This window comes from Felis catus, chromosome C1 (genome assembly GCF_018350175.1).
Source record: "Felis catus isolate Fca126 chromosome C1, F.catus_Fca126_mat1.0, whole genome shotgun sequence".
Lineage (NCBI taxonomy): Eukaryota > Metazoa > Chordata > Mammalia > Carnivora > Felidae > Felis > Felis catus.
In genome coordinates this window covers 175,927,909-175,945,353 of record NC_058375.1, presented here as the reverse complement: position 1 = coordinate 175,945,353, position 17,445 = coordinate 175,927,909, and the positions used below count along the sequence as shown (strand labels likewise).

General features: G+C 34.9%; 1 protein-coding gene across 1 annotated transcript in view; it reads left to right on the top strand.

Moving 5' to 3' along the window:
- COL5A2 (collagen type V alpha 2 chain) overlaps window positions 1–17,445 on the top strand; it is a 147,609-nt gene that overhangs the window by 75,380 nt on the left and 54,784 nt on the right. Inside the window, exons 3-9 of the mRNA XM_003990962.5 lie at window positions 681–694; window positions 4,998–5,030; window positions 6,322–6,354; window positions 7,323–7,376; window positions 12,526–12,636; window positions 14,201–14,278; window positions 16,642–16,686. Coding sequence (XP_003991011.2) covers window positions 681–694; window positions 4,998–5,030; window positions 6,322–6,354; window positions 7,323–7,376; window positions 12,526–12,636; window positions 14,201–14,278; window positions 16,642–16,686 — 368 coding nt within the window. The remainder of the gene's footprint in view (window positions 1–680; window positions 695–4,997; window positions 5,031–6,321; window positions 6,355–7,322; window positions 7,377–12,525; window positions 12,637–14,200; window positions 14,279–16,641; window positions 16,687–17,445) is intronic.

Here is a 17,445-nt window from a genome sequence, read left to right as displayed (position 1 = left end):
ACAGCTCAGAGCCTGGAGCTTGCTTTCAATTCTGTGTCTCCCTCTCTCTCTGTCCCTCCCCCGCTCACACTCTCATTCTCTCTCAAAAATAAACATTAAAAAAAATTAAAAAAAGAAAACTATAAAACACTACAAACTCAAATAACAACTTGAAAAAATGGAATGTCCCATTATGTTTTGGGTTAGTAAGACTAATAATAGAAAAAAAAAACAGTAATAGTGGCCCACTCTGGGGTGGGGGTGAAATGTGGGAACTAGGGGAAGGGGGCAAGATGGAAGGAGATATTTTCACTCTATAATTGTATACCTTTAATGTATTTTGGTTTTTCAGCCATATGAATGAATAGCTTACTCAAAAAAGCATAAAAAAATATAGGATATTGATTGAAAATTCATTACAAAATTCATTATAATTTTATAATTTAGTGAACTTTAAATGCTATATGAATGGTGTGAAGAATATTCAAGTAATGTTGGAATTTTCCAAAGGGATGCATATTTTGCCTGTAATGGGAATATTGATCAAAAACAACTTTTGAGTTTTGCTTACTGGTAGTAGGGAAACCTGTTTAGGTTAAATTCTGACTCCCCAAAAAACCTATTATTGAAAATAAATATTTAGGAGATTCTCAATTACTGTTTCTTCATAAAATAACATATTTATTTTTTCCCTTTTATAGGTAGAGGAAGAAAGGTAAGTTTTACTTTGCATAGTTCCATTTTCATAAATTTCTTTTTTATTCTATGATAACTGTTCACACAGGACTGTGCTTTGTGTATTTGAAAGTCTTTTGTAAAGTACAAGTCTTTTGTAAGTACATACCATATAAATAAAAATATATAAACACAGTTCAGCTACTTTGCTTATAGATTACAACTGCCTCTATTTTATTCACTTTGTTAATTTTTGTTTATAGATATTTCTTCTAGAAGGTTGTAAATCTCTTAGGGATTGAGACTGTGCCACATGAGCCTTTGAATTACTTACATGTATCACTGTACTTAGTATATACCTTGCACATATTAGAAGTGCAGTAACTGCTTAGTGGAAGGAAGGAAGGAAGGAAGGAAGGAAGGAAGGGAGGAAGGGAGGAAGGAAGGAAGGAAGGAAGGAAGGAAGGAAGGAAGGAAGGAAGGAAGGGAGGGTAGGTGAGTGGGTGATGGCTATTGTTCATTGGGGTTGTGGTCCTGCTTCTATTGGTTGGGAAGTAAAGATATGTCTAAAAGAATTAATTGAACACTTTACCACACACATCACCTTCTCTTCCCTCCCCTTCTGCCATTTCAAGGAGCCTAAGATCTAATCCCAGAGGCAAGCCTTACACTCAAGAGGACAATGTATGATATTGTTATGAGCCTAGATACAGCTGGCCAGTTTAGCCACTTGTCATCTGGATATGGGTAATCCCCCTGAGTGAAGAGAGTTACATTCCCTTGGAATTGTTCTCAGTTTTCTAGGTAATTTAAAAACTGTGGCATTTGCTTCAGTCTTATCCAGATGGGATGGGCACAGGGATCAGGAATGGAAATGGGAAGTCATCCCAAATTTCATGGCAGATATTAGGCAGATTACCAGTGACTTTAAATTGCCTTTACTTTTGCATACAGTAGAACTTCAGTAAGGTGATAAAGCAATGCTACACCTTCATGGTAAATGAAAGTGATGCTATCAAGGGAGGTCCTGGCTACTTTTATACTTTTGGATTAAAAAGGCAGTACCAAAAATTGTCTTATTTGGAATAAATATCAGTGAAGCTATTTAGATTTGAATATATGTCAAATGAACAGGTCTACAAATACCAGCTTACATATATTTACATCTGAAATTAAATCTGAAGTTTTCCAAAGGCAGTATGGGACAGCTGGGAGAAAGACACACTCAAACCAGCTGCCAATTTACCACATTCTAGTTATGTGCCGCTATATTCATGACTCTGTCATTTGCTATCATGTTCCATCAGAACTTTCAGAGCAGAAGTAATGTTATAAAAATGTATTTTGTGTGTGGCTTATATTAATACTGGTGTTATTTATAATCTATTCTCTCATGCATGTTAACCCCCAAATAATTACTGAGCCTTTGTTATATCCCTGTATGAGGTAAATGATACAGGTGATGCAATGGTGGGCAAAACACTGTGACTGTCTCCATGGTAATGGCATCCTAGAAAAGTGGCGAGGCATGTCCATGTGGCATTAAGTGATAAGTAACAGACAAGAGGTAAAATTAAACTGTAATTCACATCTGAATCAGAGTATTTGAATGTTATCTTTCCCAGTGAGTATGAAAATCACATTTAGCAAAAGTTTAGATAAATCTTCATTGCATATGAATTAACTTATTCAAAGCCCATATTATTTTTTATTTTTTCAAAGCCCATATTTAAAAAAAGCAACAAATACTTACATTAGTGGCTTATTTCCAAAATAAGAATTATCACAGAATCATTAGAAAAATTTATCATGGAACCTGATAATGTAACACCGAATCCCATATCAAGTATTGTGGAGCAATAAAAAGTTTGTAATAAGACATCAAAAAACTTACAATTCAGTTGAGAAAGGTACAAGCAAATACCATTCTCCTAAACACAAAGTAAGAGCAAAGGCTGCATTGTAATTGCTGGTCTCATAAAATGGAGATTTCCCAGTCATTCTTAGTGGACTATTTCATTTTTCTCTCTTTGGTTGAAATAATTTCTCCTCACTTTTTACTTGTTTTTTCTAAATTTATTCCAGAAATAAAGATTTTTTTTTTCAGCATTATTCTCATAAAGTCCTTTAGGTGTTCGGCACACATTTACCTACCCTTCCTAAATAATTCAAATTCTTTCAGCATCTCAAAGAAAGCCCTTACAGCTCTTAAAAGATGAATTTTTATTACTTTCAGATTATGTTATAAATGGAAAGACCCAAGCTAGAAGTTAGGAGACTTAGAAATGCAGAAATAAGCCTGCTCTGTTTTACTGACCATATGTGTTCATCTCTTTCTTCTCTAGTCTTTTTGTAGGTTGTCTTTTAGTCTCTTGTGTTCTACCTTGAACTTAACTCATATAGAGCTCCCTCCGGCCTCTGTAGAGAAAGCTGAATTATCAATTTATTCCTGACTTCCTAACCTTGGCAGTAGAATCAGCAGTGATGATCAGGGTATTGTTCTGCTATTGAATCCATTATTAAGACTATGATGATTGTAAAATAATTTTTAAATATCACTTTACAAAATTTTGTCAGAGGTGGGATACTACTGGAAGGATATAACTAAATTGTACCTATCAGGAGTACACTTAGGAGATCTGGATCAAACACCCAAAAAATATGTATGATCTTTAACCTACAACTTCAACTTCTAGAGATACACCATAAGGTATTAGAGGTACTACACAAATATTTATAAACAAGAATATTCATTGTAATGATATTTTTAATTGTAAAAGTGAAAGTATAATCTAAGAGTAAAATACTGAGGCATTGATTAAGTAAACCAAGTTCAGGTAAACAATGGAAAACTAAGAATACTACAGTGTTAAAAATGGTTATCTCCTGGGTGTTGGGTATAATATTTAATTTCTTTTGTAAGTGTCCTCTATTTTCAAAATTCCCTGTTAACCAATATACTTTTTATAATCAGATAGAAGAGCAATATATGTGAAAATAAAAATTAAATAAAATAGAACTCATTATTCTTTTTTAAAATGTTTTAAACATTTATTTATTATTGAGAGACAGAGCGTGAGCAGGGGAGGGGTAGAGAGAGGGGAGACACAGAATCTGAGGTAGGCTTCAGGCTCTGAGCTGTCAGCACAGAGCCCGATGAGGGGCTCGAACTCATGAACTGTGAGATCATGACCTGAGCCGAAGTTGGTCGCCTAACCATCGGAGCCACCCAGGTGCCCCTAGAACTCATTATTCTTGCTTCTTCTACATTTTGGATATAATCCTTAATGTAGTCATACTTTGCAATTAACCAGTAAAAAGCATTATTTCATACTATATTAATGGAAATTAATATGGTCAAGAATTTATTGAGGTTTTCTGTTAGACAAAACAAGGATGTAAAGTAGACTTGATCATAACCTTAAGGAGACCAAAATCTGTTGGAAGACAAATTCAAAAATAAATAATACAAGTCGATACAAGGTAAAATAGAGGTATATGAAGGTAGAATTCATCCAATATTATTTTACCTATGTACTTGAAATCATGCTGTGAGAATACAATTTTTGAGAGACGGAAGTTCTAAGAATCCCATCTACATCTGTTATGTTTGCTACATCTATTATAAAAGGCAATTAAATTGTCCAATATTATTTCCTTTATGTTATGATTGTTTTTTGTGTTATTTTTGTCTTCCTATTCAGTTAATATTTTTTCTTGATTTTCTTCAGATATTGAGAATTACCTAACCAATATAAGTATGTTCTTTCTTTCTTTTTCTTTCTTTCTTTCTTTCTTTCTTTCTTTCTTTCTTTCTTTCTTTCTTTCTTTCTTTCTTTCTTCCTTTTGAAGATGAGCAAACTTACCTCTTGTTATTTCTCAGATTCTTCCATGAGTTTTAAAAAAGGTGGCAAGAGTTTTAGGAATGGCATCTGATAAGTTACTAAAACTAGGTGGCATAGAATATGAGTGTGAAAATTCAACATATCCAAGTTTTGTATTTTCTCTGAGTTTTCAGTCTTTGGGTAGTTTTTCCTATGGTGCTTTGACTTTACATCCTTTTAATCACAAGTATTTCTTGGTCTGGTCAGTTCTTTAGATATTCACTATAAAGACTGAAGTTACACATTTCAAACATTGGATTGATATTTTTGTGTCTTTCAGATGAGTAGTAATTTTTTTCATCAATGTCTGACTACTATAAATATTGCTTCTTTTCTCATTTTTGTTTTTTACATTTCTTACATAGAAATTCTCAGTGTTTACATGGAATATTCTAGTATGATATGACTATCCTCACCAAGCTATTATATTTTGATAATTGAAAAATTTTTGCTTCATAGGGACAAAAAGGAGAACCAGGATTAGTGCCTGTTGTAAGTATATGTATATATTGTTTTCATGTGTCTTTAATAAACTTAGCTATAGTATAGTTGTAAAGTTTTGCATATATACACACTCTTGTGAAAAGGGATGTTAGTTATGGTATAACCAAGCTATAGTATAAGACAAACAAACCAAAAGAGGTTAATTCTTTAATATACTATTTAATGTTTATTTATTACAATATTCCTGGCTTTTATTGTCCCATGACTATAAATGGAAATTTATAGTCCCATGACTATAAATGGAATATATATATATATATATATATATATATATATATATATATATTGCATGTTTATTTATTTATTATGAGAAAGAGAGACAGTGCTAGCAGGGGAGGAGCAGAGTGAGATAGAGAGAGAATCCCAAGCAGGCTCCACACTGTCAGTTCCCAGCTCCAGTTCTTACGAACTGGGAGATCATGACCTGAGCCAGAACTAAGGGTGGACACTTACCCGACTGAGCCACCCAGGTGCCCCTATTTTTTGTGGTATAAATAGTCATGTAATCCAAATAAAAGGCATGACTTAATATTCCACACTTCTGGAAATATATCTTGTCATTTTCCTGATTGAAATTCCATATTGTATAAGAGTTCTTAAGACTTGTTTAGACTTGTACATGATCAAAAAGTATATTGTTAAGTGGGATGAAAATTCTTCAACCATCAGTCTCATAGATCTCAAAGGAGTTATCATCACTCTGTCAGAAGAAAAGTATATGCATGTTGATTTATTTGGCAGTGTTTGACTTTTTGCTTTGCCTTGAAGTTGGCTTGTTTTTAACAAAGATTACCTAAAAAGTAAACCATTCATATTGTTGTCTTTCATTTAAAAACACTTATGTGTACTTACTATGTCTTACATGCTATTTTAAGTGCTTTACAAATATTTATTTGTCTTCATGACAACTTTGTGAAGGAGGTAATTTCATAATCATCATCATCATTTTATAGAAGAGGAACATGAAAACATAAGTAATAAGTAATTTGTCCAAAGTTAGACAACTGGTAAGGGATAGAGTTAGGATTTGAACCCAGGCCTCTTGGCTCCAGTGTGGTGCTCTTAATCCCTATAGCAGTCCTGCCTGTGTATATGAGAGTTTAGATTAGATAACATCTTAAGGCATAAGCAAGGAGGACATGGGCATCAATTGACAACATCTGTTTGCTCAAAAAAAATTCACTGGGGCTTTTGTTGTTATTCTTATTTGTTTGACTATTGATTTTTCTTAAACTCTATCGAAACTTCATCCTTACAGATTATCTTGTTTATCATTTAGGTAACAGGCATACGTGGTCGTCCAGGACCAGCAGTAAGTAGTTTCCTCCAACATTCATGGTACTCTTAAGTTCTTACAGTTACTGAACATCTTTATGAATATTATATCCATCAAAAGACAATAGAATGAAAACCATGATGCTTGGTTTCTGGAAACGTTTTGTTTTGAAACATCTTCAAGTGTAAGCATTCCTTTGCAGCAATGAACGATATATAAAAGATCATTTCGTTCTGAAATTGATGAACCCTATTTTTCCTCCATGTTAGTGTTTTTATTGGCTATGTGAAAGCCAAAATGATCTATTGTTACATTGTTAATTTTAGATTAGCTTTATTCATTAAGACACACTTACCTATTGTTTGGCAATAATTAAAGATAGACTACGTTTATCTGTTTAATGAAACAAACTGTTAATTTCATCTGTTAATGAAATTAAATCGTATTTCCATAGAATTTGAGAAATTATACAGCAGAATAGCATATTACTGGGTTAGCACAAAAGACTACTGATTTCAGGTTTGGATTAGCAGTAGCATTCTAGGTAATTAGACAGAAAACACATACATATATTCCCTCAGATCATTGATAATTTAGGGTTTGCACATCTATGTAGTTCTAAAAATCCAAACTGTAGGTTTTTGTGGCCATAATGTAGTGACAAAGGCTTGCTTAGGACAAGACAGCAAAAGTGATCCTCATAAACTTTGTAATTATCATTCAAGCAATATATTTAGCTCACTGAGCTCCATGATGCTATAATGTAACACTTAATTCTTTAATTCTTTACAGACCTTTAAGCTTCATTGCTAATATAAATAGCCTTTCTGTGTACACAGAGCTTTTATACGCACATGGCTTTATTTTCTACAGTCTTCAACTGAACTGAATTAAAAAAAAGTGATATTTCTGTTTTCCGATTTTCTTAGATCAAGCAAACATTTAAAATAAAAACATCTGAAGTATACGTGTTTTGCAGGCTTAATCATCACTTTCCATTTCAGGGGCCTCCAGGATCACAAGGACCAAGAGGAGAGAGAGGCCCAAAAGGAAAGCCTGTAAGTTGACAGCAGAGTTCCCTTTTCAGTGAAGTGTACCATGTACCGGGTAAGCCCGTCTATACCACGTTCTTTGGATGCAACAAAGAGTTGGTGGCACTGTTTCTCTCTCATCTCTATTAAATGTGACAGAATTCAGGTCATGAAGTGATTGTGGGTCTTTTCTGATTCAGAGGAAAGTATCACATGGTAATAATTACCTATTATCTTTTTAGGTAACAGAAATGACATTTCTTTGTCCCTCGTGAGGTCAAAGTAAAATAAAGTAGAAAACCTAAGGAAACATAATGAATACCTCATGTTATTTTCAGAAGTTGTAAATCATGAGTGAACAATGCCAGGAATGTACTGTTGAGATAAAACACCAAAGTTCTGTGATCTGTGGTTGCTGCAGGGATAACCAAACTGGATAAAGGAAAAAAAAATTATTAGAGGACTAAATTTTATTTCAAGTGGTTGTACAATGAATTTATTTCCCAAATAACACTCTATTTTCACTGTGCAGCTGCTGCAGAACTATCAAAGGAGTCATTTTAAAAATCAACAAATCCGTTACCAGAACAAAGGGAACACCTTTAAATTTAAATGATCAACTTGATACCCTGGAGATAAAACATGAAGATATTATATAACACATGCCAGATGTTTTTTTCTTATTAGCAAGTCCTAGGATAGCGATTCTGTTTCTTTTTATATCTTACCCTCAGAAACTAATGTCTTTCTGTATTAAATAACTCGCTTAATTTTTGTATTGCTATCATTATTTTATGTTTTAATCAGAAAACTTGTGCTGTTTAATTTTCTGTCTAATGTCTACTATATTTAACTCTCTAGGTTTTTAGCTTTCCCAGTATGTATTTATACATATTTAGGTGGGAGAAATAGATGAACAGGAGAGCAACAGACAACCTTGAATATATAAATAAAGAAAAATGTATTTTAGATAATGTTGCTTGGAACTCTTGACTCTTGATTCATCTTTGAATACGTTTGACCAAGTATTGCATGATGACAGTACTACAAAATTGGGGCTGGAGTTATGAATGGTATTGGCAGGCATGCAGGTAAATGACAGCACCCCAGGGAAATGGGGCATAGTCGTATATGTGTGCAGTAATGCTATGTTCTGATTATCTTATGCTGTTATTCATTCTTCACTGCTGTTCTACTGAGCTGTCTCACGAGTACCGGTGACCTGAATACTGTTAGTAGCTCTCTAGATGCCTGTCCAAGGGTCTAGAATGACATAAACAGGTAGAAGAGAATTTCAATTAGGTGGAGGGTGGTGGCCATGCAGTAACATTGTGCATCAATGTACTTGTGCCCAGGAAAATTGATAACACTTAGTCCTAGGTCTAGGCGGAAGTTACTACAGAAATAGTGATTGCGTTTTCAGAATTCCTTGTTAGGATTCAGTGAGTCTGCTGTCACCCTGTCTTCTTTTCTTGACTTAGTGTGTGATATGCTGCCCTTCCTATCTTGGTTAGCCCTGAGATAATCAATGGGAATTAGGTGTGTGTGTGTGTGTGTGTGTGTGTGTGTGTGTGTGTATTTAAAAGAGTGAGGAGTAGTTATTTATTTGGAATTAAGCAAAAACAATCCTGGCAGTTGCCCAAATAGGCAATCTATTCCTCTGTTAATCCTAGCAAGCAGTGGGATGATAGTTTTTAACAACTGTCTCATTAAAAAAAATGTGCCTATACTTTTGCTGATTTCCCTGGTGTAAATACTTCCACTATGGCCAGTTGCAAGATACTGGCATGATGTTACAAAATATCCATTGGTAGAGCATTTTGCCTCAGGTCCCAAGACTTGCAGGAGCTGCTTAACTAGACTAAAGCTGTGGCTTGCACAACATAGGGTGGTACTGCAATCATAAATACTGTTTTCTCCTCCTGTTTCCGTTACCATCAGACACTACAGAATGCTCACTATGTAATGCATGGTTTCTCAACCTCAACACTATTGGTATTTGGGGCCACATAATAGCTATGCATTGTAGGATGGTTGGCAGAATTCCTGATTTCTACCCACTAGATGCCAAGTAGCAACACCTGTCCTCCTCCCACATACAATTGCGACAACAAAAATGTCTCTTGATGTGACCAAATGTCTCCAGGGGAGGGGAGCAAAAGTGCTCAGGATTGAGAACTACTGTGATATAAATACTCTCCGGAAGTCTTCATGACTAGTCAGTGACCCCCAGGACTGTCTCTTATCATATGTCCTTAGTTTTAACTAAGTAATCCTAGTAACTTCATAGTGACAAACTAGCAATCTGTCAGGAGATAGATAGGGTGTGTTGAGTTCTAATTGCATGTGACACTCAACCTCTGTAGATCTGTTTCTACATATGTAAAATGGGAAATATGCTATATTTTACCCACTCTAACATTTCATAATTTGTGTGTGTGTGTGTGTGTGTGTGTGTGTGTGTGTGTGTAGTGAATAAAGTTCTTGACTACTGGGGTAGTTAGTCCTTTCTATTTGTGAATGTTTAAAGGTCGCCACCTAGTGGTAATCTATAAGTACTTTGTATTGTAAATGGCTGCCTGAAATTAATACTAGAGTATCTTGAGGAATGGGAGAGAATGATGATAAATAGAATATTTACCTTAATATAAAATATATGTAATTCATCTCACTTGGAAATATGAAAGTATATATTTTAATGTGTTCCCAAATTATATTTTTGTTTTCAATGTTTATCAGTAAAACTGCTCATGTATTATATTTTTTCTTACTTTCACTTATAATTATGTTCACTTAATTTTGGAGAAGCTAAAAAATTTTTATTAATTTTAATCTCAATTTGTAGAAGTGTAACTCATGTAGGCTATTTAAAGGAGATTCTTTGGAGACACTGAATGCATCATGAAGTCAATAGAAAAGTGGGCTGTCTTCAGAACAAGACTTTGAAACATGATTATTAATGTTTCACATTAATTAATCACGGTGGAGGGTGGTGGCCATGCAGTAATCATAGATTAATCACAGAGGGATGGAGAAAGCATATGATTTTTGAGGATCAATACCACCCAAACCTCTCTCTATTCTCATTGAAACTAAATGTAGTTTTTGGTTTTGTCTTTAGAAATCTTTTTAGGAGGAGAGATGTTTTAGTTCATTTTTTGTATACAATGATACCTGGTTATCAGTTAGCAATTTCATATTTCAGAAACACATTAAAAGTTTTCCACACAAGGCTCTGAGTAGATCATACTACTAACTTTGTCTGTCCCACCATTGACAGTATGAATTTCCAGCTCATGTTGCTGTCATGTGTGTGATCAGGAATCCTAGACAGCAATTTACATCAGCCTCTTATGTCTAATGAAAAGAGTTAAGTGACTCTACAGTGGTTTAAGAGTCAGAAAGCATTTGACTTGATAAAAGATGAGAATAATTTCCCAAGAAATCAGTTTTCAAAGTGTTTTTCAGACTATCTACTTCTATTTGAATAGATGCATTTGCTTATCTTCTACTCTTCTAAGAAATACATATATCTATATGAATCTATACAAATATTTGAATATATTAATTAAATTATGCCACCCTCCCCAAAGCTATCATATGCCAGCTGCCCCCTTTCCCACCTCATCTTGTTTTATATGTCCTCCTTCAGCTGTATCAGCTCATATTTGAATTACTTTTGTAAGCCAGGAGGTGTTCTCATGTTTAGAGAGGAGAAGCTTCTTTTTTTAAACTCCAATTCACTTATCATATTTTTCTTGATCCCTGCTTCTAACTATAAAAATCATATTGACTTTGAGTTCTTTGGTCCTTTCTTTCTTTTTGAAGACTGTTAAGACTCTTCAGGGTTAAACAGACAGAAAATACTTCACAAGACTTGTGGGAATGATGAGGCTGGAGGACAAAACATTTCCAGAACTGAGGACGTGGCTGTTCACCAAGCTGCCTTCAGAATGTGGGTTGGGAGGAGGGTGGAATTTGGCAGCTAGAAATCATTGCTCACTTCTCTGAGAACTAGACTTGGCTGGATCACTGTGCCTTTTCCTCTGTTTCTCATTGGTCTGATCCACCTTTAGGGGTGGTAAGAAAAACAAAGCATGCCAGAACTTAAGTAGTAGAATAAAAAGGATTGAAATGTGAAGATGTAATAAGCATATATCGAGGGTCTACTATGTGCCAAGAACTATACAAAACATCAAAATATTAGAAAGATTAAAAAAGCCACAAATACCAGTCAAGGAGCATACCAGTCAAGGAGCTTCTATATATATGTACACACACATATATATGTATATATATACACACACATATACACATACATACATATGTATATATGTGTATATATATATATATATATATATGTATACATTTTCACTAGGAGGAGGTTAAGCAAGCACATATATAGTTAACCATAATCTAAGACAGACATGTGAATTTAGGACTTATTGATTAAATACCACAAAACCAACCAAATAAGGAAGCTTATTCTAGAATACTGGTGAACTCAATAAAATTTTATAATTATTCCAAGACAGCTCATTACTGGGGATTTAACACATCAAGACTAAAATTCTTACCCAAAATATACCATGCCCCTAAGCAGAGGCTGTGATCCGTGCTGAAGTCAGCAGTGTCAGCAGAGCTGATGAAATTGCTGTAGTTGGCTGGATTGCAATCTATTTTTTTAAGATTTTATTTTTCTTAGAGAGGTTTGAGGTTCACATCAAAAATCAAAGCAGGCACAAAGAGCTCTCATATATGCCCTGTCCCTGTACATGCATAGCCTTCCCCATTATCGACATCTCCCATCAGAGTCCATAGTTTACATTAGAATTCCTCTTCGTGGTGTACACTCTGTGGGTTTGGACAAGTGTATACTGATACATACATCATCATCACAGTACCATTCACAGTGTTTTCACTGTCCTAAAATTCTCCTGTGGTTTGCCTTTTTATCTACCCATTCCCACCCCAACCCTTGGGAGCCACTGATCTTTTTCACTGTTTCCCTAATTTTGCCTTTTCCAGGAATGTCATAGAATTGGAATCATACAGTGTGGCTATTCATTTTAAACATAATTAACACTTCCTTTCCATCAAGAAGTCTGTCTTTTAGATTTCTACTTAAGTACATATTTGGCAATGGGTTCTAATGAGCATGGGCTTGTTTTTCCAGGGTCCTCGTGGTCCTCAGGGAATTGATGGAGAACCAGGTGTTCCTGGTCAACCTGGTGCCCCTGGGCCTCCTGGACATCCATCCCACCCAGGACCTGATGGCATGAGCAGGGTAAGTTCTATATATTGTTGACTGTTATATTTCGATTATATATTAGTTTTTAAATTTTTTTTTTATTTTTGAAGTATAGTTGACGTACACAATGTTATATTAGTTTCAGGTGTACAACCTATTGATTCAACAATTCTATACATTACTCAGTGCTCACCATGATAAGTAATTATCTGCCACCATACAATATTATTGCAATATTATTCATTGTATCCCCTATGCTGTACTTTTCATTCCAGTAACTTATTTATTTTATAACTAGAAGTTTGTACCTCTTAATCCCCTTCACCTATTTTGCCCATCCTCACCCAAAATTTTGATACATTATTAAGAGTTTAAGTTGTCTTAGTTCAGAAGTTGGCCCTTGACTGCAACAGCAGCTAAGTGAATTCAGTGAACTCGGAAACCCACAGAGAATTGTCAGAAAATTCACAAGAGCATTTTGTAAAGTACCGCTTTGAATGACTTATTTCTCAGTGTCAGTTCTGGAACTGGTTTGGTTCTTTCTGCTGATTCTAAAGGACTGCTAATATTGTTCCCAATATGAATTGAAAAGGGAAACATCTCTAATCTTCTGCTGTTCTTAGGCTCAGAACGGTCACAAAATCTGTGTCATTTCCTCCACAAGAAGGGAGGATGACAGATCCATTATGATGTATATAGAAAGGCTACCTAGTTGACACTAAAAATGTTATCTGATTACTTCCCAAATTTTAGTTTCCTGCAAGAAATAAAATAAAGCAAAATATCTTTCTATACCTGCTTCTTTGAATTCTTAGTGGCAGACATAGGTGATTTATGAGTAGATTGCATAGCAAAACAAGGGAACATATGGAGCATTGAAATATGATTTTTGTTTTATAACAATTTATACATTTATTTCTCAACTGATTGTAGAAGTAATTGCCAATTAATTTTTTTTAATAATATACACATTTACCCCCCAAAATCTGGAAAGAACTCCGGGAATATATGTGGACAATTTTGGTCAGTTGGGTTACCAGAGTTTTTGTGATGTGGAAGAAAATAGGTAAAACTGTTGCCAATTCTTGGAATAGTCAAAGATTAGAAGGATTATAAAATCTTTATCAACTTATATAAATACAGTGTAAAGTTTACTGGTCATGAACAAAGAAACAAGAATACCATCTAAGTAAAATAGTCTCAAATTGAAACTGGAATCTTTAGGGAATATGTTTAAAAGCATCTCTTAGGCTCTGTTCAGATTTTTGGCATGGGAGAAAATCAGATAAAGAGATTTAAAGCTGAAATCGATGAGACTGGAAGAATGATACATGCTTTTATCAAGTATGAGACATTTGGCCCATTGAAGTCATTATTCTGAAGCAACATAGTCATAAATATTCTAAGGAAGATTGTTCAATCAGAAACACATACAATGAAAAAGAATTTGAATCTTTTTCTGTGCTTTAAAGTCTAAAATATCAAATGATTCTCGACAGAGCCATTCTATAAGAATCCCAGAGAATGTGCATTTCTGAATGTAAGCTTGTTGATATATGTCTCTTACTTTGGAAATAACATGAAGACATTGCATTTATAGCCATTTTCAGCTCAGATGGCTGGATTGGATGAAAAATCTGGACTTGGGAGTCAAGTAGGACTGATGCCTGGATCTGTGGTAAGTGAAAATTTTACTGATAATCAAGGTCCTTGTGGAAAATAACATTTTGTAAAGCAAGGTTTGAATTTGCTAATTAAGAAGTAATATGTGTCTTATTTTTTTGTAAGTTTATTTTGAGATTGGGGCAGGGGTGGGGGTTGGTGGTGAAAGGGCAGAGAGAGACAGGTAGAAAGAGAAAATCCCAAGAAGGCTCTATGCTGTTCGCCTGGAGGCCAACTGTGGGGCTCAATCTCACAAACATGAGATCATGACCTTAGCTGAAATCAAGTGGGATGCTTAATTGACTAAGCCACCCAGGCACCCCAAGAAGTAATATGTGTCTTCTTAAATAAATCCACCCATTAATTCATTCAATTTATGTATCAAATCCTGCCATGCACCAATTAAAAAAGCCTAGTGGGTGTTCCATTCATAACTGTGAGAAGTATTTGTTGACTTTAATAAAGGGCTGCCTATATATTTTATTTAAAATTGGAAGAAAATAAAGAATTTAAACATATAACCTACTAAAACAAAAACTGTACTTTTAATGGTGTTAGAAACAGTGATCTGGCAAAATTTTGACATGGGAAATTTTGCCATTTTAATTTTCATTATTTCCTATGTAATATCCTTTGGATGCCTATGCCAACAACTCTGAAGCTTCCTGACTGGACCTGCTAGCCGTTCCCATCCTCTTTTGAATTTCTTCAACTGCCAAAAAGAGTCCCATTTTCTCTGGGCAAGTACTTTAACCTGGGTATTTGGAGAAAACAAGCTCACTGAATGAATCAATACTTATCAAACCAACAATCCCATGCTTTTCTTGTTCATAACATAATTCAAAGGCATCCCAGATTAATGGAGTTTCAAGTCAATAGCAAGTATAAAATTAGACCACAGCACCACCCCCTTTACCCATCCTTAAGGCCAGCATTATGAGTGACTTAAATATTGTTTGTATACTTTTTAAGTCACTAGCAGTATGGGCTCATACAATGATTATCTTGGGATATTTTTCTGAAATATATGAGTTTTCATCCATTTGAAGTTCAATTGCATATATGTTTATTTATTTGTTTGTTTATTTATTTATTTAAATGTTTATTTATTTATTTATTTATTTATTTATTTATTTCATTTTTGGGACAGAGAGAGACAGAGCATGAACGGGGGAGGGGCAGAGAGAGAGGGAGACACAGAATCGGAAACAGGCTCCAGGCTCTGAGCCATCAGCCCAGAGCCCGACGCAGGGTTTGAACTCACGGACCGCGAGATCGTGACCTGGCTGAAGTCGGACGCTTAACCGACTGCGCCACCCAGGCGCCCCATAAATGTTTATTTATTTTGAGAGAGTATGAGCAGGGGAGGGCAGAGTGAGAGGGAGAATCTTTCTTTTAAATTGTTTTAAATGTTTAGTTTTCAGAGAGAGAGAGAGAGAGAGAGAGAGCGCAGGGGAGGGGCAGAGAGAGAAGGGGACAGAGGATACAAATCTGGCTCTGCACTGACGGCAGAGAGCCCAATGTTGGGTTTGAACTCAGGAACCACAAGATCCCTACCTGAGTAAAAGTCAGCTTAACCGACTGAGGCATCCAGGCATCCCTATGCTTATTTTTTTTTAATGGGGCTTTTGCTTTCTTACTAGCTAAAAATCTGATCAATTCAGAATAAAAGTTTAATTTTTTTGCCATAAGAACAAATGGTTTTGATTTGCTTTCACTTTCCCTGACATTTACAAAATTGGGTAACATTAGGCAGATATATTATTAATAAAATGTTTCAAATTGCATTTTCCTTTTCTTCCCTTTGTCATACCTTGGTATAATCATTTCATGTTTAATAGGGGAAAGCCTGTGTTGATCCTTTAAATGTATGTTATGAAAGACAAAAAGAATCCAGAAATCTCAGTGCCATAGATAATTGTAAATTAACACTTAATATAATCTAGTCAATATTGTTGATGGCTTCATAAGTCTTTAATTCTATGTGCTCACAAGTTTTCTGCCATGAAGCTGAAGAACAGTTTGATATAGACAGTTTGATAATGGCTGCCAAGATTTTTCTTTTGTTGGCTGTTCTGGCTTAACAGAACCACCCTCATGCATGCAAATGCTCTTGTTCCAAAGACATTGGGTGTATACAGGCATATCCTTTTTTCCCTTTATGAGACTGAAAGTATGTACAAAATCATCCCAAATGTTGTCCAGACTTTAATCTTCTTGAATTTAGCTGCATTCCAGATGAGTACAAATGGAGAGTGTCATCATCTTCTGCTGTCAGAGCTTCACTTTTCCAGATTCTAAGCCTGATTCAACATTTTTGAAACGTTTGGCCTAATTGTCATGAACACTATCCAACTCTTCTTCTCATTTGTTTTTAAGGGTCCTGTTGGCCCAAGGGGACCTCAAGGCTTACAAGGGCAACAAGTAAGTCTTTTTATGATTAAACTACATACTATAGCAAAAAAGAAACAAATACAAATAAGGTCTTTGTGACATGAGTGTTTTTTGGCCAGCCTTTAAATTTCATATTGTAATGCTCACTTTGAACAGGCTGTATTTAATTAACTTCTGCTCAGAAATATATGCAATATGTTTTTCAAGTTTCTTTATGGGACTGAAGTTCCATCATCTGGATTCTTTATGTGACTGGCCTCCAATGCAAAGAATTTTTGTACCTTCGCTTCTGAAATAACAGATCATTATCTCACATCATAATGAAAATTCTCATAATTGGTTATGTGCTAACTCTGAGGCTGTGAAATCAGATCACAGAAGCTACCATGTGGTGTTAGAAATCACAGTCAAGGTAATCAATCCATGGAATCTTTAAGAAGAATATAATACTATACTTTGTTTCTATAGCATATCAAATACCAATAAAATAGTAATGTAGTGCTCTTTTAATTTTTGTGGTGATTTAACCAGCAGTAGGAAATAAGGTTTCAAGAGAAAGGGAAAGAAAGAATTCTTAGCTCTTACCGTATTGTCATTATCATGTGTGTGGAGTTTTACCTTACGCCATTTTATATTACTGCCATTGGTGAATAGAAAATGTAGTTTTTGGTGATGATGAAGAAGATGACAATCATGATCATGATGATAACTATCCCATCGATGGAACACTCTATGCAAGCATTATTCTAGGTTCTTAACATGCATTTGTTATTAAGAGAGTTACAACAG